We start from the raw sequence: 22,715 nt of genomic DNA on the forward strand, positions 1-22,715 counted from the left end.
ACAATCTATTACTTTAATCCGGAATAGTGGTCAATCAGGCCAAACTAATTCGAGTGTTTAACAAGTATACATCAAATAAGGGCATTTACAATTCGATGCAATAAATCGTTACTTATTTCGCATTAAACCCGACTTTCAGCAGGTAAGTTCAGGATAATATTTTGTTTCGCAGCTAGTTAAAACGATTTGTTTTTAAACAGATCCTACCTATCCGAATGCATTAGCGGAAGTTATTTGTTAAATCGATTATATTTTTTAATGGATGTTCCGCGTCACTGCAAATACAATTGTATGAATTATGCACAGAGCAATAAAAGTGTTGAGAGTGGGGGAGGATGTGTAATAAGGAGAGCACGGAGTCGGAGAGATGCCTGCTTTAAATGTATCTATTCCCTATGGTACGGCAAATGAAGGAGCGGCAAACTGCATTCGCTGGCTGCTGGTTATAAAGCTTTTGGGCAAAGTCATTCACAGGGAGGTAGGACGATAGACACGTGAAGTTAATTCTATTACTTGAACCGTCGAATCCGATTAAAAAGTGGCTCGGAGTTGAATCGAATAGGAGAACAGGAGGAGGGCAAAGCGTTCCACTGTCGAGTTTTAGGGAGATGACCTTCCTAACATGCTATGCTATTTATGCTGATAAATATGAATGGACTAATCCACGACATCTCCTCGGGTTTGTCTGATGCGCGGGATCCCAGTGTCTCCACGCAGAGTGTGGTACTGCTTCAGTGAGAAAGAAGCCTGGTGGATGCATTTCTTGGAGGGAGGGTGGTCTCCATCCTTTATCTGGCAATCTACTTTGACCACTCTTAACCTTTCAGGCAAGCTTTCTTAAAACCATTTTTTAAAAAATAACTTTTTTTTCCCCCGAGGATGAAATTGTAACGCATTCCACACATTTGGCACTTCTTGAGCGAGTAAAGGGGGAAAGATGGCACTAAACACGGATATCGAGTTTGAGAAGGACTTGGGCAGATCTGGTGACACGGCTTTGCCCAAGGACCACCAGGAGACGGAAAAGCTTCTCACCACTTCTGATGGCAACCTGGAGAATGGGATCAAAAACTCCAAGTCGTTCACCGTTAGCCTGCCGAGTGGAACGGGGAAGGAGCTGGAGACGGAGACGGAGCCGAATGGCCACAACATGCAATACTTATCTTCGGAGTCAATGTCTAAGATAGGCGTCCCTCCTGCGACCCCATCCCGGGCGAGTCTGGGCAGAGCATCGTTCACGACCACAACCAACGCCCGGGACCAGTCCCGGCCCAGGGATTACCTGATCCTGGCCATCATGTCCTGTTTCTGCCCTATGTGGCCCATCAATATCGTGGCACTTGTCTATTCTATCATGGTAAGTGGACAGCTATTTCTGCAACTTTCTAAATATATCAGGAAAAAACAAAATAAAGTTATATCTTAATAAATGCTCTTGGTTTGTCAAGGCACTTGGGCTTTTTTTTAGCATTTTGCTTTACTGAGATTTGCATGTACCTCATCTGTACTCCACTTTTGTGTTCAGTGCAGTCCCATTAAGTTTTGTTCAAGCAGTGGTGATTTGATCAGGTCTGTACTTGCCTGGGAAACTCATGGCAAATCCAGTCGTTCTCCGATGAGCCCATCTAATGGGGGAGAAAGCAACTGGGTCTTAAAATGCCCACATTTGTAGATACTGTAGTTTACAAGTGTGATAGAGAGGGATATGAAATGAAACATTTGTGCACTACTTCTGAGAGCTGGTGCACTGGGAGCAGTGGGCAGTCTAGAAGATGTCATCGGCACTTGAGAAAATATCTGAAGCGATGTCCCTGCTGGGAAACTGAGGAAACAGGGAGGTATTCCCACTTAAAGAGCCGCCACCAACAGGATAATGTAATGAAACAACGGGAGTCCCGGGTCTTTACAAATAAAGACACAGTACTGGGGCTAAAAAAGGAAACTTCTCATTTTAAACTGGGAAGAATGTCAACGAAGTGGGAAACACATTTGAGATCTCCCAAGATTATAATCACTTTCCCTTTAAAAGTGTCCCCTTTTCGGTAGAAAATTTGAATCGGAAGAAATTCTTTGCGGGAAGAACGGAGGTGTTTTGTCAGCAAAAGCCGGCGAGGGAAATTGTGCCCAAGTTAACACCAGCGCGCTTTTTGTTTTACGTTGGCCATCTGGTGTGTAGATTTTGAAAAATAAGGATAATAAAATGGACAAGATACAGCGATCGTTACATTTTTTTAATACAGAAAGGACAACAAAATAAAAGACAGTGTGTGTCAGTCCGGCACAACCAGTTGAGAAATGAACGAACCGCGGCAGCTTTTAGCTGCAGTGAGGGAGGGAGGGAGTCGCTGGAACCCGAATTCAGGTCAACCGCAGGTCGTGTATCTGAGGGGGTGGCGATGCGGATTAAATCTGCTGTTGACTCTTCTGTCACTGCGGCTGTGTAATTGAAAAAACACAAAGCAGCATTTGTGGGGTTCTTTTAGTGTTAACGGCGCCGGCCAATGTAAATAAAACTGGGCCGGCTGGCACATCAGATGGTCCAGTTTCCAACTAGGGATGAGTTCAGTGGTAGGGTGGGGCGTGGGTCTGTTCTACAGTCACGTCCGTAAAGACCGCAATTCGGGAGCTCTCCTCATATTGGCGCGGAAGGCGTTTTTATGTTGGCTCTTGGTGACTCCGGATTCTGGGAGTCCATCAGCCAACCCCCTGAGCCTTTAAACTGACCATGAGTTTTTAAAAAAAATATGGGTCTCCAATTCTGCCACCAGAAGAGATTTGGCGACATAAAGGCAGCTCTCCCAGAATCCGAACTGAACATGCACTAGTGTAGAAGTGCCTGTTGGCTGTGAATACGGTCAATCTCAGCAGGTGGGGTAACTGGCCTTGGGGCCCCTAGTCCAGGGATGAGAAAATTCAACCAGGATTCCTGCTCGTCATTCCCATCCAATGACCCCCCCCCCCAAAAAAAAAGAAAGTGAGCCTGTGTGAACATTGGGTGAGGGCAGGATTGGGCTCCCTGCGTTAGAAAAGTAAGCTGCTACTCAGTCTCTAGGCTCACGCCTGGTAAATAGGGACTTAGATGAGATACTGGAGGGCTGCACATGCCCATGGAACCGTACCCCAACAAGAATCAACGTCTTAGGAGAACTGGGGGAAGAGGACACAATTCTGATTAGGTTGTTTTTGACTTACTAGGTTGAATTGAATTTTTATTTTTGTAATATTTTCCTTTGTTTGTTTTGCTCCTCTTTCCCCGGCTTAAGTTTAATTACCCATTCAACAATTGAAACTTGCAAACAATAACAGAACAAGGAGAAGCAATTGTTTCCGTACAACGTATTCATCAATTTGTCTCAAAAAATAAGATATGAATGTCTTGTAGGAAATATTTTCAGGGTCTATTTAGATTTGTCGAGCCATTATTACGGGTTTCTACTTTACCCCTGCCAAGGTTCTCTAATTATGTGAGTTAGGAAGTACGTCTGGGTCCCAGAGCACTTAAGTTATTTTAGTCACCTGACGAAGGGGATAATCTCCGAAAGCTTGTAATTTTAAAATAAAATTGTTGGACTATAACCTGGTGTTGTAAGATTCCTTACATTTGTCCACCCCAGTCCATCACCGGCATCTTCACATCATTTTAGTGGGAGTCAGTGCTCAGCACAAATGCTGGTCAGATGCCACCCAATCTCACATAAAATTAACACTGGCTGTGTATCCAGTCAGTAGTTACTTTCCCAATCCAGGTGGTTTCGGACTCATTCCCTCCAGCTATGGGTTGCTACATCGCGAGAGTGACTCGGGGGGACAACAGAGACTCAAAGTGGCCGGACTCCACAAAACTAAAATTACCTGGCAAACATCTAAAGGCTGGTAGATAGTTGGGTTTATTTTCAAAAGAGGGGATTGGGGGATAGAAAGTACTTATCCAGTCTTTTTTTCTTTTACAAAAATATATTTGACACAAATCTGATTAAATGTCTAAAATGTGCTGCTGTTTCTTTATGAAACTTGTCAGTGAAGAAACTAGTTAGTTCAGCAGTTCTGTTTAGCAGGATTGAATGGAGTTTAATATGGAAAATTTGGAATACTGTGCTTGGAATAGTTACTCATTGATGCACCCTTTATTGATTTGCCCTTAACTCTGATAGTTGCTTACAGAGACAGTATATGTGATTCTGGCTATAAAACACTGCATTACCCAATTCAACACTGCATTTCAAAGATACCACAGGGTAAGAGTTGGCGTAATGTGACTGGTTTAGTTACAAGATACATGACAATTGAAGCTTATTATGGTTTCTGTTTACTTTGCCTAAAGGCAGGTGCACAATAAAGGCTGACAATTTCCTATTGAAGTAAAAATGTACCATTTAAAATGTAATGTAACCTCATGTTTATAAACTGACTTCTGACCACAGATATAAACCTTTTTAAGGATTGACCTATAGATGAATCAATTGCTCAGATGTTTACATTTTTCTGAGCTGTCTGTGGGTGATTAAATTGAACCTACAAGTTAAAGTGAAAGTTAATTAAATACATATTACCCATAATAAAGCAAATATGCTGAATGTTCCTCAGCTGTCAGTAAAAGTATAGGGATGAATTTTACAGCATTTTAAATTTAACAATTTTATAATCATATTAGTGAGGAAGTAATTATTATTGGGTCATAGAGGACAAAGATGTGGTAATGTACAAACAATGCTTGCTCCTCACCGTCAACAAAACAGAATCATTTCTGGCTGATAGGATTGCCCATTTCAGGTTTGGAAAGTTTCAGGCACTACAATTAGCCTTAATGTCCCTGGATTAGGGAGGGGGAAACCCCACCAGGACTCCTGCTCCTAATTGCTATCCCATGACCCCTGAAGTGTGCACTGGAAGACTAGGCTGTGATCTCCTCGTGGTCGAATAGCTTGATGATTGCCAAGGCACTTCATTGAGTTAAAATGTAAGATACTAGAGGCTGGTCTATGTTTGTGGAACTCTACTCTATCAAGGAATCAAATGCCTTCAGAAGAGGATGGAAGAGGAGGAAAAGTTGGGTGGAAAAAATACAATTGTGTTCTGCAACTTAAAATAGCAGATTCAATCGTGGCTTTCAAAAAGGAATTGGATAAATATTTGAAGGGAAAAAATTTGCAGGGCAACGGGGAAAGAATGGGACTAACTGGATTGCTCTTTCAAAGAGCTGGCACGGGCTCGATGAGCCAAATGGCCTCCTTCTATGCTGTAATGATTCTATGATATGTTTGTAGAATTAAACATATTGTTACATATAGTTAAAAACAAACTTACACTTTTGTTTAATTACATCTTGATTAATAATTAATTGTATTCTAATCTGAGCAGTTAGTAATAAGAAGGTGATCCAGGGATCACTGGGGATTTTAGCACACCAGGGATCCTGTTGTGGAGTTAAGAACTGCTGTTGGCCCCAGCGTGCCAAATCCTGCATAAACAATACGGCATCAAGTCCATTGTCACCTTTAGAATTAACTATTTGCATTCATTGTTTTTAAACCCCAGTGGTTTTGTTGATCATTCTGACTGTACAGTCCTTATACTGAACAAATCAATAATGCTGAGGCTGAGTGAATCTCTGTTCACAGGAGTTTCGATAATATTTTTCAGCCAGTCAGAAACCCTCCTTTAAGCCCACCTGTTATCTAATACCATGGTCACTATTGAAGCTCTTGCTATCCTGTAGCACACTCCCAGCAACAGAACTGATAATGCAGATCTGCAGCTCTTTTCCAATCTCTAACAATTTGCAAGGAAGTGCAAAACTGTTAAACCAGACTACTTGGTTCAAGTGATGTTACAGTAATGAATGTGTATTGATTTACTGTAATAACCGGCTGCATCATCCACTCCTGATTTAATCTCTAATGCATAGTGTTTTAGGCCTTTGCCAAACATACCACACCCTTTCTCATCACCAGCTGCAATCATTTTGTATCTGACATTAATAAATCAAAATTTTACTTCAAGTACAAGATAAATTCAACTAAAGATACCAACATACAGTAAAACAAAACTCCTGTAATCAGTCGTATAAAAACTGTTTATAAGAACTCCCCATTTTGCTTCTTTTGCCTCCTTCCTCTTTTAAAGGCCTACTTGCAGCAAACACCATTCCCAATTGAGAGTTCGGTGAGGTTACCTGCTCCCAGGCTACTGACAGTGTGGGGCTTTGTCTGACCAGCTCTATCAAAATGGTCCAGAGAGGCACAGGCTGCCTTGTTTTCCAAGTTTAACTTGTGGTAAAATCACTTGCACCTTATGACTGTTTGGTTGAGAAAGGACACTCACCAGCTGCTGATTACTGTGGTTTTATCCTACTACCATTTGGCACACCACATTGATATCCCCAATACACTGCGCTGGCAACATTTCTGTATGAAGCCATGTTGTTTGGGCATCCTGCTTTATAAGAATATTTCTCATCTACATGCTGCCCCTCAGCGGCATCGTCCGAAAACACGTCAGATTCCACATGTACGCTGACGACTCCCAACTCTACCTCATCACCACCTCACCTCTCTCGACCCCTCCACTGTCTCTGATTTGTCACACTGCTTGTCTGACATCCAGTACTGGATGAGCAAAAATTTCCTCCTACTAAATATTGGGAAGACCAAAGCCATTGTCTTTGGTCCCTGCCGCAAACTCTTGTGCCCTAGCCACTGACTCCATCTCTCTCCCTGGCCACTGTCTGAGGCTGAACCAGACCATATGCAACCGTGGCGACCTATTTGACCCTGAGGTGAGCTTCCGACCACATATCAGCTCCATCACCAAGACTGCCTAATTCCGCCTCTGTAACATTGCCCGTCTCAGCCCCGCCTCAGCTCATCTGATGCTGAAACTCTCATCCTTGCCTTTGTTACCTCTAGACTTGACTATTCCAATGCTTTCCTGGCTGGCCTCGCACCTTCCACCCTCCATAAACGTGAGCTCACCCAATATTCTGCTGCCCGTATATTAACTCACACCATGTCCCGTTCACCCATCGCCCCTGCGCTCGCTGACCTACATTGGCTCCAAGTCCGGGAACGCCTCGATTTTAAAATTCTCATCTTTGTTTTCAAATCCCTCCATGGCCTCGCCCCATCCTATCTCTGTAACCTCCTCCAGCCCTACAACCCTCCGAGATCTCTACGCTCCTCCAATTCTTGCCTCCTGCGCATCCCTGATTTTAAACCCTCCACCATTGGCAGCCGTGCCTTCAGCTGCCTAGACCCGAAGCTCTGGAATTCCCTCTCTGAACCTCTCCACCTCTCATCCTTTAAGATGCTCTTTAAAACCTACCTCTTTGACCAAGCTTTTGGTCATCTGTCTTAATATCTCCTAATGTGGCTCGGTGTCAAGTTTTGTTTGAAAATCATTCCTGTGGAGCACCTTGGGACTTTTTATTGCGTTAAAGGCACTATATAAATGCAAGTTGTTGTTGTCGTATTTTTTTTACCAATAAGAAACTGAAAGGCAGTGTGAGACTTTGAGCAAATTAAGATCAAGGATGTCAGTGTTGGGATATAAAATTCACTTTTCCACTTTCTAGCACTATCCAACACGAAGTTAAGTACAACATGGGTTCGAGGATAAGGCTTTTTTATGACCCAAAAATATTCCACTAAAGAATGATATTTGCATTGCGCACACCAAATATCCCAGTGGCTTGTTTGAGATTGCCGATTTGGTGCTGAGTTTTATGCTGTGAATTTGTACCCATTAGGCTATGGTTTGAGAACAGATAAACATATTTTACTTAAGACTCTTTTGCTATTCGAGACTTTCACCCTATCAGTCTGGGCTGGATTGAAATTCACAACCCAGAGGTGAAAGCACAGTGCTTGTTATAACCCACTGAACCATCTGGTTCTCACGAACATTCTACTTGGGAAAATAGGTGTGCCCTTTTAAAGAAATACTCCATAGTAAGCCTCTATAATGGCCTGATCTAAGAGCTATCTTATTAACATAACTGCAGATTTTAAAAAAAATTCTTGAGTTTAAAGTGAACATTTTAAAATTTCTCTACACTGTGACTGCCTTGATGGACGGAGCCATCATTTCCCTGGTCATTCCCTTCTACTAGGGAGGCCGAGGTACTGAGTCATAGCATCTTCGTGCCTGACAGAATGCTCCCAGGCTGCTCAGCCTGCTGCGGTAATGTGTGTAGCATTTCTGGTCCAGAGAGAAGTTCTGCAGACCAACCTAATCACGAATCATTTTTGTATACTTGGAAATCACACTGTTAGTAATTTTAAGATGTTGAGGATCCAGTCTATAGAGATGAGCATTATATACATCAGAATATATTCCATTGAATAACAGTAATTTTGCAGCTTGTAAAAACACTTAATGTCCTTCTGTACAGATTGAACCTCCACTTGGTGATTCCTTAAAAATTCTCCAAGTCTAATTTTAAAATGAAAGTGACTTGATGATTTGAATACATGTCTTTGTTCTATCTAAGAAATGCCGCATAAAGAATACAGACAGCAGGCTGAGCAGCAGGAACATTCAGCCAGGCGTAAAGATGTTACGCCTCAATCCCCGTGCCATCCCGAGAAGCAGGGAATCACCAGGAGAATGACAGCTCAGATCACGAGGCCAGTCTCGTTGTAGGGCAATTTTAAATTATAATCAATCAATTTTTTTTTGCAATTGTAAATCCAGGAAGAGGCTGGAAGGCTTGATGAATCTCTAACAGGGCTTCGTATTATCCCAAAGGCAGTTCCGTTCCTTATGTTAAGTTGCAAAGATTCTCAGAAATCAATTATCTATCAGTCTTGTAAACCACTTGCAATTTGTTTGGAAAATCATAACATTTTACAATTTTTTTATCCTGGTAGCTTCTTTTCTAATCCTTTATAAGCTATACAGTAATGACATTTCTGAGAAAAATACAATTATAAGGAACCCCCTTTGAGGTTCTGTTATAATATAAATTCCATTTACTTTGAAGGTTTCCATTCCTTTTCAATTATATTACACCGATCCATTTAGTCTTGCTTCTAAAATCAATCCCAGTGTAGGGTGATCACTGGTCCATGTAAAATGTTTTAAAATCAATTGACATGAAATTGACAAGCATATAATTATTAAGGGGACATTATAATATTAATGTTCATTGACTGGTGTAAAATAAATTAATAAGCCTTTTAAAAAAAAATATTTAAGTGGCTACAAAGATAATTCAAGATTAAACAGTTTTACAATTCTTTCCTTCCTCACCTCTCATTCCCTTATAGATACTGGATACCCTTCAAGATTGTGCTTTGACAAGAACATATTACCTGTTGGACTTGTTTCGAATCATAGAAAGTTACGGCACAGAAGGAGGCCATTCGGCCCAAGGTGTCCGTGCCATCCAAAGAAGAGCTATACAGCTTAATTCCCCTTTCCAGCACTTGGTCTGTAGCCCTGTAGGTTACGGCATTTCAAGTGCACATCCATGTACTTTTTAAATGAGTTGAGGGTTTCTGCCTCTACCACTCTTTCAGGCAGAGAGTTCCAGACCCCTACCACCCTCTGGTGAAAAAAAAAATTCAGCTCCCCTCTAATCCTAAGAGAGAGTAGGGGTTAAGAGTAACTACTCAGGTTCACAAAAGGTGGGAAGTGGTGTTCCTCAGGGATCGGTGCTGGGACCACTGTTGTTCACAATTTACATTAACGATTTGGACTCTGGAATTTGAAGTACAATTGCAAAATTTGCAGACGACACCAAATTGGGGGATAGTTAATCCAAAGGAAGAATGCCTCAAAATGCAAGAAGACATTAATAAACTTGCACAATGAGCGTGCAATTGGCAAATGAATTTCAATATAGATAAGTGTGAAGTGGTACATTTTGGTAGGAAGAATAAGGAGGCCACATACTGCTTGAATAATAAGAATCTGTACGGGATAGAGGAGCAAAGAGATTTTAAAAAAATCTAGGGGTACAAATACGCAAATCACTAAAAGTAGCGATGTAGGCTAATAAGGCCATAAAAGCAAACCAAGCACTAGGGTTCATTTCTAGAGGGATAGAATTGAAAAGCAGAGAAATTATGTTAAACTTGTACAGAACTTTGGTTAGATCACATTTGGAGTGCACAGTTCTGGTCTCCATATTATGAAAAGGATATAGAGACATTGGAGAAGGTGCAAAAAAGACCCACAAGGATGATACCAGAACTGAAAGGATATACTTATCAGGAAAGGCTGAACAGGCTAGGGCTAAGAGAAGGCTGAGGGGTGACCTGATAGAGGTCTTTAAGATAATGAAAGGGATTGATAGGGTAGACGTAGAGAAAATGTTTCCATTTGTGGGGGAGTCCAAAACTAGAGGTCATAAATATAAGGTAGTCACTAATAAATCAAATAGGGAATTCAGGAGAAACTTCTTTACCCAAAGAGTGGTAAGAATTTGGAATGTGCCACCACTGTCCCGATTGCCGAGTCTGCAGGAAATGTCTCTGCCTTGAGTCACTCCAGCTCGGAGTCCTTGAGCTGGAGTGCGAGTTAGAGACACTCCGACACATAAGTCAGCAGGGTAAGGAGAACCAAGGAGAGGGAGAAAAGGAGCTTCTGCAGACACTGGTTCTATTCAACAGGTACAATGCGCTTGCTATCTGTGAGGATAAGGATGCTGGCTGCAGGGTGGACCGCCAGAATGCTAACTATGGCACCGTGGAGCAGGAGGCAGTCCAAGGGGGGGGGGAGGAGCAGAATAGAAATGTTGTAGTCATAGGGTATAGACAGCGTCCTCTTCAGTCATGACCAAGAGCCCAGGAAGGTGTGTTGCCTACCTGGTGCAAGGCTAAAGGATATCTTGGAACAACTGGAGAGGAACTTGGAAAGGGAGGGGGAAGATCCAGTTGTCGTGGTCTATGTTGGGACCAATGACATAGGGAGGAAAAGAGAGGATGTCCTGCTAAGAGAATATCAGGAGTTAGGAACTAAATTAAAAAAACAGGATCTCATGGGTGGTAATCTCAGGATTACTATGTGAGCCACCTGCTAATTGGCATAGGGATAGACAGATCAGGAAGGTGACTGCGTGGCTTAAAGACGTGTGGGAAGGAGGGGTTCCATTTCATGTGACACTGACACCAATACTGGGACAGAAAGGAGCTGTACCGATGGGACGGGCTCCACCTGAACCGGAATGGGACCAGTGTCCTAGTGGAAAGGATAAATAGGGCTGTTGATAGGACTGTAAACTAGTAAGACAGGTGAGGAAAACATAAGTCTGAAGATAAAAGAAATAGGAAATGAGAGTAAAGGTCAGACCAGGTAAAGAATAAGGGGATCATACACGGTCAGGGAACAAATACAGTTATAGAACATAAGTACAAAATGACTGTTAAAAATAAAGTAATGGGAACAATCATTAAAACAAATTAATTTGCCTGTACAGCAATGTGTATAGCATCTGTTCTGTTCTTTATGTAGCCATGTTTCAGCTTTCCCTACCACATCTGACTCCTCGCTACGAATTATTGCCTCCAGTTCCCCTGTTTTGTTTCAGATGCTATACACATTGCTGTACAGGCAAATTAATTTGTTTTAATGATTGTTCCCATTACTTTATTTTTAACAGTCATTTTGTACTTATGTTCTATAACTGTATTTGTTCCCTGACCATGTATGATCCCCTTATTCTTTACCTGGTTGAATATTGCAAGATATAACGTATTTAGAAAGGATAGGGAAGGAAGAAGGGGGTGGGTCGCTGTACTAATTAGAGACAACATAGTGGCAACAGAAGGGACATAAGTAATATTAAGATAGAAACAGAATCCATATGGATTGAGACAAAGGATAAGAAGGGATCAATCATGTTAATAGGTATATTTTACAGACCACCTGATAGTGGAAGGGAAGTTGAGGATGAAATATGTAGGCAAATCTATGAAATCATCGAATAGTAATCAGGGGAGATTTCAACTACCTCCAAATAAAGTGGCAAGAAGAGGTAGGGAAAGGGGAAAAGAGAATGGAGTTTTTCCAGTGTGCACAGGACTCTTGTCTTACGCAGTATGTGAGAAGCCCAAGGGAGGAATTACTGCTGGATGTCGTAATGGGAAATGAACCGGAGCAGATAAGAGAAGTAAGCATAGGAGAACATCAAGGCAATAGCGATCATAACATCATAAGGTTTAAAATAATGATTGAGAACAATATGAGACAAAGACCAAAGTAATAGATTGGAAAAAAGCTAATTTTATGGGGATGAGAGTGGGACTAGGGAAGGTATGCTGGAAAAAAAATTGACAAAGAGATAGAACAGCAGTGGAAAATATTTAAAATGGTAATCAATAGAGTTCAGGAGAAATATATTCCTCTAAAAAACAAGAACTATCCAACCAAAAATGAAACACCACGGATGAATAAAGAGATAAGGGTAAAATTGAAACTAAAGAAAAAGGCATACACTAAGGACACAGACAATAAAGGAGAGGATGACAAAAGGGAATACGAAGAGGTTAGGAAAGAAGTCAAAAAACAATTAGGAAAGCAAAGAGGAACTACAAAATTAAATTATCAAGGAATATAAAAAGAAATACTGAAGTATTCTACAGACAAATAAATAACAAAAGAAAAATCAGGATAGGGATGGGGACACTAAGGGATGCACAAGATAAATTCACAGGAAATGACAGTGAGAGGACAAATATTGAATACCTACGTTGCCTCAGTATTTACCGGGGAGACTAACAAGGTGGGCATGACACTGGAAGAAGAGATCAAAAAAGATATAAAAACATTTAAGATAGAAAGGGGGGAGATAATTGATAAACTAATCAAACTTAGGGAGGATAAAACCCTTGGTCCGAATGGATTGCATCCGTGAATATTAAACAAATTTAGGGAAGAGACAGTAAATATGTTTATAAAAATTCATTAGAAAAGGGAACAGTGCCAGAGGACTGGCAGACAGCTAATGTGGTTCCCATATTTATAAAGGGAGATAGAACTAGTCCAGTGAATGATAGATGAATTAGCTTAACGTGGTAGGAATGGTAATGGAATCTTTACTCAAAGATATAATAGAAAAACAACTAGAAAACAAAAATAAAATAGTGAACACGTATTTCAGAAGAGAAAGTCATGCTTGAGCAACCTTATTGAATTCTTTGAAGAAGTAACAGAAAGAATGGACAAAGGTAATGCAATAGGTGTAATATATTTGGATTTTCAAAAAGCCTTCGATAAGAGACTCATTGTAGACTGATGACTAAGGCCAGAGCGTGTGGAGTCAGGGGACATGTAGTGGAATGGATAGCAAGTTGGCTACAAAACAGAAAATTGAGGGTAGGTGTTAAAGGTAGCTACTCAGACTCGCAAAAGGTGGGAAGTGATGTTCCACAGGGATCGGTGCTGGGACCACTGCTGTTCACAATTTACATTAACAATTTGGACCTGGGAATCAGAAGTACAATTTCAAAATTTGCAGACAACACCAAATTGGGGTGTGTAGATAATACAAAGGAGGAACGGGTCAAAATGCAAGAGGACATTAATAAACCTGCAGAATGGGTGTGTAATTGACAAATGAATTTCAATATAGCTAAGTGTAAGGTGGTATGTTTTGGTAGGAAGAATAAGGAGGCTACATACTGCTTGGATAATAAGGGTCTGAATGGGATAGAGGAGCAAAGGGATCTAGGGGTACAGATACACAAATCACGAAAAGCAATGATGCAGGTTAATAAGGCCATAAAAAAAGGCAAACCAAAGCACTGGGGTTCATATAGAATTGAAAAGCAGAGAAGTTGTTAAACTTGTACAAAACCTTGGTTAGACCACATTTGGATAACTGCGCATAGTTCTGGTCTCCACACTATAGATAGAATATAGAGGCATTGGAGAGGGTGCAAAGAAGATTCACAAGGATGATGCCAGAACTGAGAGGATATACTTATCAGGAAAAGCTGAACAGATTGGGGCTCTTTTCTTCAAAAAAGAGAAGGCTGAGGGGTGACCTGATAGCGGTCTTTAAGATAATGAAATGGTTTGATAGGGTAGACGTAAAGAAAATGTTTCCAATTATGGTTGACTTCAAAACTAGAGGTCATAAATATAAAATAGTCGCTAATAAATCCAATAGAGAATTCAGGAGAAACTTCTTTACCCATAGAGTAGTTGAGGCAAATAACATAGATGCATTTAAAGGGAAACTAAATAAGCACACGAGGGAGAAAGGTATATAAGGGTATGCTAATAGGGTTAGATGGAGCAGGGAAGTGAGGAGACTCATGTGGGGGATAAACGCCAGCATAGACAGTTGAACCGAATGGCCTGTTTCTGTGCTGTAGACTCGATGTTCGCCATTTGAAATGTATTTTTAAAAATCTAATATTTGTTTTTATTTATTCACCGATAGTCCAGAAACAGTTTACAACAAGGGGACGTGGATGGCGCCAGGAGACTGGGACGTCTCGCCAGATTACTGAGTATTGTAGCAATAGTCCTGGGGGCACTCATCATAATCATCTACTGTGTGGTCCACCATGCAGGTAAGTGGTGCACACCTGAGACAGTGTGTATATGTAACAGTTCTTTTTTTATATATAGAATTAGCATTATATTTAATATTAAGGGAAATACAACAGCCATGCTGTGCTGCTCAGATTAATCTCAAATAATTTTGTAGAATTGAAATGTAATGTTGTAAACCTTAGACTGAGGGGGTGAAAACCCGAATCAAATGATAACTCAGATTACACTTTGGTACTTGATAATTATCGCAATTTCATGAATATACATTTCACATCCAACAGTTTTGTTTTCCCCAGAATGTTTGTCATTATAACTGTCCTTCACTGCACTGTATTTAACAAGTCACTGAATTATTTTTCACCACTTGTAATCATTTTGGGATGTATGCAACAGCAGAAGACAAATCCTCATAAAAATGCTAGAACTGTTTTTTGTTATAAATCTTAGTTGCTCTGTTTACTGTAGATATATATGGAGGATACTCACCACTAACCGAACAGCAATTCAATTTGCTTGAGTGAGGCCGACTGAATATCTTCCAGATAGACATGGGAAACTTATTTCATAGGGAACCATTGGATATTTTGTTGTTCCCACTTGCTACATTTTATTTGTATTTAAAAGTTTTTGTCTTGTTCCTTTCATGTCAAAAAAGCAGAGAAACACCATTGCAAACCATTAGGCCACATAAAGCCATATATTGTTGGAATATGGAAAATATTTCCAGGGTTACTAGCTCCCGAGTGTGATTACAATGTTAAAGTTAAAACTCTGTATCAACAGGTTAAATGATGCAAATTAAGAAATAAAAACAAGAGTTTTGAATTACATGAGACAGAGTAGTCTAAGATTCAGCTTGTTTCACAACTTGTCTGATAATCGAACCCATACCAGTCTACAGCAGAACCTGGACAATATCCAGACTTGGGCTGACAAGTGGCAGGTAACATTTGTGCCACATAAGTGTTAGATAATGACCATCTCCAACAAGAAAAGGCCCAAACACCCACCCCCTGAGCTTCAATAGCACCAGCACCATCTATGTCCTGGGGTGCCCATTAACTGGACCAGCCGTATCAACACTGCGGCTACAAAAGCAGGGCAGAGGCTGGATATTCTGAGACGAGTGGCTCACTTTCTGACCCCTTGATGCTACTCTGCCATCTATGAGGCTCAAATCAGGAATGTGATGGAATACTCACCACTTGCCTGGATGGCGGCAGCTGCAACAACTTGCTGCCTAGGACGAAGTAGTCTGCTTGATCAGCACCCTGCTACTGAACTAAACATCCTCCCCCTCCACCACCACTGTGGCTGCAGTATGTACGGTCTATAGGATGAATTTCAGCATCTCTCCAGGCTTACCTTGACAGTACCTCCCGGTCCATGACCTTTGCCATCAAAAAGGACAAAAGCAACAACACCATCATCTGCAAAATGTTCTAAGTCACTCGCCATGCTGACTTGAACGTATGTAGCCATTCCTTCATCGTTGCAAGTCAAAATGCTGGAGTGTCCTACCTAACACCACTGTGGAAGCACCATCACCACAAGTACTGCAGTGGTTCTAGGAGACGGCCCACGACATATCAGGGCAGCTAGGCATAGGTAATAAATGTGGCCTTGTGAGTGTCGTCCACATCCTGAGAATACACTTTTTTTTAAAAGGTAGAGGTGCGTAGAAACTGAGAAGATGCAAACTGCTCCTGTTGGTCAATCAACGATCAAATTCTGAAAAACAATGTTATTTTTAAAGTCATTCTTTAAGTGGAATTGTATTCTATGACAAAAGTGTCCAAGCTTTTATCTTTATGGATTACATAGGTGCATAAGATGGAGCTTTGGGGGAGTCACATATCAAGGTTTCAGTTAATTTTCCTATGTCTCAAGTTGCTGATAGCGACAGAACTTCATATTCTGATTTAAGTTCAATTCACAGACGGGGCAACAGCATTACAAACCATCCTTCCCAATCTCCCAGGCTGACAAAATTCAAACAAGACTAGCCAGTGAGTAAGAAATATAAGTGCAACAGGACTAAGGTGCTTAGGCTTTGAGGACCAACTTGACTGGGCTTGGGATGCAAGTGGCCTTAGGGCCATAGCTTGGGCATCCTTGCTGTTACAAAATTGTCCTATAGTTTCTCACTGCTGTAAGGGAGATAAATCAATGGAACTAAAAACATCTGTGTGCTCATAGGGATGCCAAAACATCAGATCTGGCACCTTATTGCGAGCAACGCCATAGAAGATCTTTAAAAATTGCCTGTTGTGTCTTGAGCAATGGATCTTTTCTGAGTGCTGTGATTGGATTGCAACTTAAAAATTGCATCTGATATTGGTCTGTAGTAACAGCTGCTCACTGGTTTGGTTGCTGTTTTGAACAAAGGCCTTTTTCTGAGCACTGTGCTTGTTTTGTGGGAACAATGAAGTGGGAATAGCAAATGCATTGCCTTAGGTGACAACACAAAGCAGATTCAAGATGGCTGTGTTCTCCAGTTGTCAGTTTTCCCAAGTTCGACAGATGATCGTAAGGTATTATAGGACACTTGGAGTTTTTCAATCTCTAGCAACAGAGAGAACAAAGCAAGATTTAATTGCCTTGACGTGCCTTTTCCAGAAGATTTCTGCTCTACCTACTTATTATTTTAATGCAGAAAGCGTTAGTTTTATTTGATTTATATGTTTACTACCATTGCCATGGAGTTGCAAAGTGTCCCGTGGAAACATTTTGATAAAGATTTAATTTTATTAAAATTGAAAGGATGTTTTAACTATTTCATTCCCATTTACCAGTGTACTCTGAACCAATATTGTTCTGATTTTGAACTATGAGCAACGCTAGTGTTGGGATTTTATCAATCAAGCAATGTAACAGGAAGATATTAGACATGCACCATATGTTAGGGAAGTTTCAGGCAAGTATTGCAAGATATCATCCTCAGGCAGTCTCATTAGTCAAACAGTTGTGGGAATTGGCAGAAAGGAGAACGAGATGATAAGATCTTGTGCTGTTTATGACAACCGACTTGAGACGGTGTCCTCTGAAAGCTCATAAACAAAAGCTGCCCCTTTGTTGTCAGTGAAAGTTCACACTGCACTGCCAGAACATCCAACTGACACTAAGGGCCTGAATTTAGCAGGCCTGCGGGTTCCCAGCGGGTGGTCCTACGGGAGCGTGGTCAACACGCTCGGCGAAATTAGTGGGTTGCCCGCGCGATCGTAGCAGGCAACACACTAATAGGAATCAATTACCTGCTCTTCCGGGGTCCACGGCGCTGGTCTGCGCGTCGGGCGGGCTGCGCATGCGCAGTACGATCTGTCAGCTGGAGGCTCTCTAGTTAAAGGGGCAGTCCTCCACTGACAGATGCTGCAACCAATGGGACAAATTGCAGCATGGAGCAGCCCAGGGGGAAGGCTGCTCCCAGTTTAATGATGCCTCACCCCAGGTATCATCAGATGGGGTGAGGAGGAGGGGGAGGACACAGATCTTCCCCCCGGCGGGCGGGAGGAAGCGGCCTGCCTCTGTCACCAAGAAGGCCTGGCTCGAGGTGGCAGAGGGGGTCACCTGCGCCACCAACATATCGCCCACCTGCATACAGTGCAGGAGGCGCTGCAATGACCGCAGTAGGTCAGCCGCAGTGAGAAGACGAAGTCTTTCCCCTACACTCCGTCTGCCACAACACTGCCCCCACCCCACATCTCCTTCGGCACCGCCAACACTATTCTGTCACATCACCCTTCATACCCACTCACACCCCATCCTCATCTTACCTCCACCTACTCACCTCGCCAGTACTCACCCTGCCACTAACACGCAACCCACTCCTCATACAATCTCATTGCTCCATCCCATACTCACCCTCTCGTGCATCTCCCTCACGGCCAGCCTCACTCAACCTGCCACCACCTGTGCTGCAGCCACAGGGCATGCATCACATATGTGCAGTAGGCAGCGTAAGGCAAACGTCTCGTCAGCATGAAGGGGGTGCACAAGGGTGTCTGAGGGTTTGTCATGGGTGTTACCCATATTGAATTTCAGAGCAACAAACAGCACACATTATATTGACACCACCACTGCCATGTCTCCGCGAATCCTGTCCGTTGTGTCCAATAATGCCCGCTCCTGGGTATCACTATGAGGACCCACCACTGATGCCACCCATCGTGTTACTGCAGAGTAGGTGCAGGTGTATTTGCAGGGCTCGTCCGCGCAGACGACTGAGAGACATCGGCGGTGTAGCCGGCTGCACCCTGGAAGGATGCGGAGAAGGTGTGGAGGGCAGTGGTGACTTTGCCAGCGACAGGTAAGCAGTTGGTGCTGGGGCCAGCCAGGAGCAGCTCGGCATGAAAGAGGCTGCAGATCTCCACGACTACATGTCGAGCGAATCTGCGCCTCCCTGTGCACTGCTGCTCGGAGAGGTCCGGGGAGCTGCGCCTCGGTCTGTGGACCCTGTGGCGAGGGTAGTGCCCTCTGCGACGCGTCTCTCTCTGCGGTAGCCCTCCCTCCTGCTGTGCAGGTGGGCGTGCAACAACACCGTGTTGGGGGAATCCACGTCCCTGCGGCGGACGGCGTGGACTGCGAGGCTGCTGGTGCTGGTCATGCTCTTCGTCCTCCGAGGGTCTCCACACACCACCCAACTGGCAGGTGTTGGTCTGAGGGGTTGTGCAGGGTGGGTGGGTGGTTCCTCGGACTGGGGCTGCGGTTTCGTGTCGGTCTGTCCTCTGGCTTGGCGGGGGGTGGTGGAGGGCAGGGGTTGCCCTATGTGACGCGGTGGCCTCCTGCGTGGGTGAGGGCTCTACCCCGTGGAGCGCACCTTGGCACCTGCCACAGGCTGCTGGCTGCAACACGCCTGGTTGGAGGGAGACTGTTTCCCCCAGTGTGGGAAACTCACTGCCTTGAACCTAAAATCCCACACTTCCTCTTTTGACAGCTGCTTCAGCTCATTAACTGACCACAACGAGCAAGGTAAGTACTCTCAAGTGGAACCCCGCTGGCTTTAATTGCCTGCGGGATTCCCACCAGCGGGGCTTGCGCGCGCAGCCCCGCACGTCAGCGCGGTTTCCCGGAAGTGGCCGGGATTTCGTCGCGATCCGGTCACGTGACCGGAGATCGGGATTTTCGGGGCCACCCCGCTGGGAACCCGCCGGAAACACGCTCCTAAAATCGAGCCCTAAATGTTCCATTTACATTTGAGCATTGAGATCAGCATCCAGAAGTGGGATGAACGCTGATCTGTGCGCGGGTCAGTGGGATCCAGCCAGAAACAAACCTGTGCGATACGTCATCTCAGCTACTCTTATTACCCAGGAGAGCCAACGTGACAGGTCTCCATGAAGTTGCTTTTACACCAGATGAAGAATGTCTTCTCTCACAGAGGAGACAATCTGTGACTTTTTTCGTAGCATTTAAGAGGGAAGTACTTAAATGCTGTGGATACGATGGATTTAAAGTCCTTTCTCCCATTAATTCTAATACAACAGAATACATTTTGCACTCAGCAAAATTTCTTAATTAAATTTGAAGTAATGGCATCTCAGTGGCTAACACTGGAGTGTGCACATCAAAACCATGGAGCTGATACAAGCATAAAAACAGATCCAAAACTGAATAAAACCACCTACCTAACAGTACATGGGGAAGATTTCTTGTGTTTTATATCCTTGTCTATGATTTCACCACAAATAGCAAACAGAGGAAATCATTTTCATAATATTATACACACACATCACATGCTAGTTTATTTTAAAGATAGATCGCATGTGATTTCAAGGATCATTCTATTCACAGAGACTAAGCAAAATATCTCTTTATGTTGTCCTTACGCCGCTGGAGCTGGCGGCACTGAAAGCTAAACCGGGTTTCCTTTGAGCCCAGTGGGCCAGAGGACCCATTTTTAACTGGGTCTTGATGGAGCTGCTAAATGTGCTGTGCCTGTGGTGGCCGTGACATCATGGCTCAGTGCCATGACATTCCACATTCACATGCTAGGTGGTAGACTGTTCCATGTTAATACCATGAAGTATGAAGCAATTACTCCTTAAAACCACGCTCTGCTTGAGGCCGTCTTGTCATTTGATCACGTCTCTTCGTATGCTGTGGTTCTTCTTCACATCCATCCCTTGAAACGGTTTTACGTTGTGCTGAGTCTTGCACACCCAGCTGCAATTCGAATGTAAACCTGCCAGGACTCGTTGAGGCTGTCCCCTGAACACTCACTAAAAACAGCTCCCAACAGTTTTACATTCAGCTTCCAATTTCAAAAACATGTGCCTGGGGAACCGAGCAGCAGTAGTGAGGGTCTCGGGTGATTCAGCCTCCAATCATGATTTCAACAACCCAGTTGTGTCTTTTTCCATGTATTTTTTTCTCTCCTAAAGAAAACAGCTTTTGTCCCCTTTGAAATTTAATCTCATAACCTATGATCCCATCTGAACCTCTATTAAATTACCACCATACCATCATTCTCAATATAACCAACAGAAAGTTATTAGAAACACATATGAATCAGTAAGTTAGAACATATTTTATTGAGTAACTTCTAATGTCCTCTTTATGTTTCTTTCAGTTGGCGTGTAGAAAACATGCCACATCACAAGAGGGTTTTGGATTAGATCCTTTTGGGACTTATCTGGATGAAGTCTGTCTCTTTATGGAAAATCCAGTTTATCAACTCCAGAACAAGATGGAGGGTCTTCACCAAGAGCTACCTAGCCATTCCAATTTAGCTCAATGTGCATCACTTCCACCTCAGCGTAACGAGTGCTGGAAACAACATTACTTTCCGCTGAACCCCTTGATGTCTTACAACAGAATTCAAAGCTACTCTGTCTACTCCAATGAGATACCTGAAAAAATTGAAGAGGACACCTCTGCAGAATCCTTGATGTTAGGAATGGCACAAGTGCATGCGCCTGGAAGCAGAGAAACTTCTTACCATTTTAGAAAATATGATTACAAACCCTTTTCCATGTATTACACAAGAACTCTTAAAATGAGCACTGTGATTTTGTCCTTTTTTGTACCAAACAAAAAGGACACCGTGTTCTCTATGGAGCTAAAACCTGCCAGTGGCAAAGAATGAATCGTATAGTAAAAGAAATGGAGAAAAGCTGAGAATTGAAGAAATTGGAACTGAGAACAGTGCCAACATTTATACCATTGGTTACTGGGGATTGAGAGACTAATTTCGGTAAATAGAAGGATTTTGTACTTTTGATGAAAAAAAAATTACCACTTGCATGCGGAATATGAACGTATTGTGATTGAGTTAAGTGGTTGAGGTATCCGTGGGTGCAGATTTATTAGTCATATAGTTCGTTGTATTATACTTGTTTTTGTGGGTGTATTCGCCAAAAGAATGAGTGTTGTCCAAATTTTTTAGCTCTTTCTAATTTTTTTTTCATTTTCACAAAATGATTGATTGTACTTGAGGAGCAATCTCTGGGCTACAGGACCGTTACTTGGCAATATATTGAGGGATGATTAAACTCAAAAGTGCAATTCAAGGGACTTATTGAATAAGAGTAACTCTTTGTCATTTTAAAAGGAAGGGTTTTTTTTGAAGCTGAAAAATGACCTACAAATGAATCAATCTTTCTACCTAATTTATTTTGCTGATATATAAGAGTTAGGGACTGGCCAAAACAACAGTTCTGAAAATATCATTTCTGGAGCAGGCAAATTGATTTTTTTGGAGTGATTAAAATTAAATACATTCTGATTGGCTGAGGAGTTCCAATAAAATTCACATACGCACTTAGTCACACAGATATGTCAAGTTAAATAAATTAAGTTGTTATATAGAGGATTTCACATGGAGTTAAATCTAAGCTTATTTATTTTTTACTTAATTACACACTTATTTAAGCAACATTTGGAAGTGATTTAATTGCAGTAATTTGTTAAAGCCACTCTCAAAGTTGGTACAATTAAATCCCGCCCCCCCCCCACCATTAATTAAATTTTACCCCCCTTCCCACCTAAAGAATTGAAGTGGATATTTGCTGTAATGTTACAGCAGTGTGCATTTCACAATCGAAGCATGCACTGTGGCACAACAGCTAGGGTGGGACTTGGCTCCTGCTGTAGGACTGGCGATGTACTTATTGGCAACACATGTGGACCAGGATGGTGTAACAAAGGTATTAATTTGTAATTCTGCAGCAGGATTATAGAAGTCATTAGCGTTTTGTGTTCACCAAGGTTGG

General features: G+C 42.4%; 1 protein-coding gene across 1 annotated transcript; it reads left to right on the top strand.

Annotated features, from left to right (window-relative positions):
* Positions 1–916: 916 nt before the first annotated feature.
* LOC137299276 (trafficking regulator of GLUT4 1-like) lies at positions 917–21,807 on the top strand. Its single transcript, XM_067967941.1, has 3 exons — positions 917–1,357; positions 14,390–14,522; positions 21,074–21,807. Exons 1-3 carry the CDS (start codon positions 938–940, stop codon positions 21,082–21,084), a joined length of 564 nt encoding a protein of 187 aa, XP_067824042.1. The 5' UTR covers positions 917–937; the 3' UTR covers positions 21,085–21,807.
* Positions 21,808–22,715: the final 908 nt, after the last annotated feature.

This window comes from Heptranchias perlo, chromosome 28 (genome assembly GCF_035084215.1).
Source record: "Heptranchias perlo isolate sHepPer1 chromosome 28, sHepPer1.hap1, whole genome shotgun sequence".
Classification (NCBI taxonomy): Eukaryota; Metazoa; Chordata; class Chondrichthyes; order Hexanchiformes; family Hexanchidae; genus Heptranchias; species Heptranchias perlo.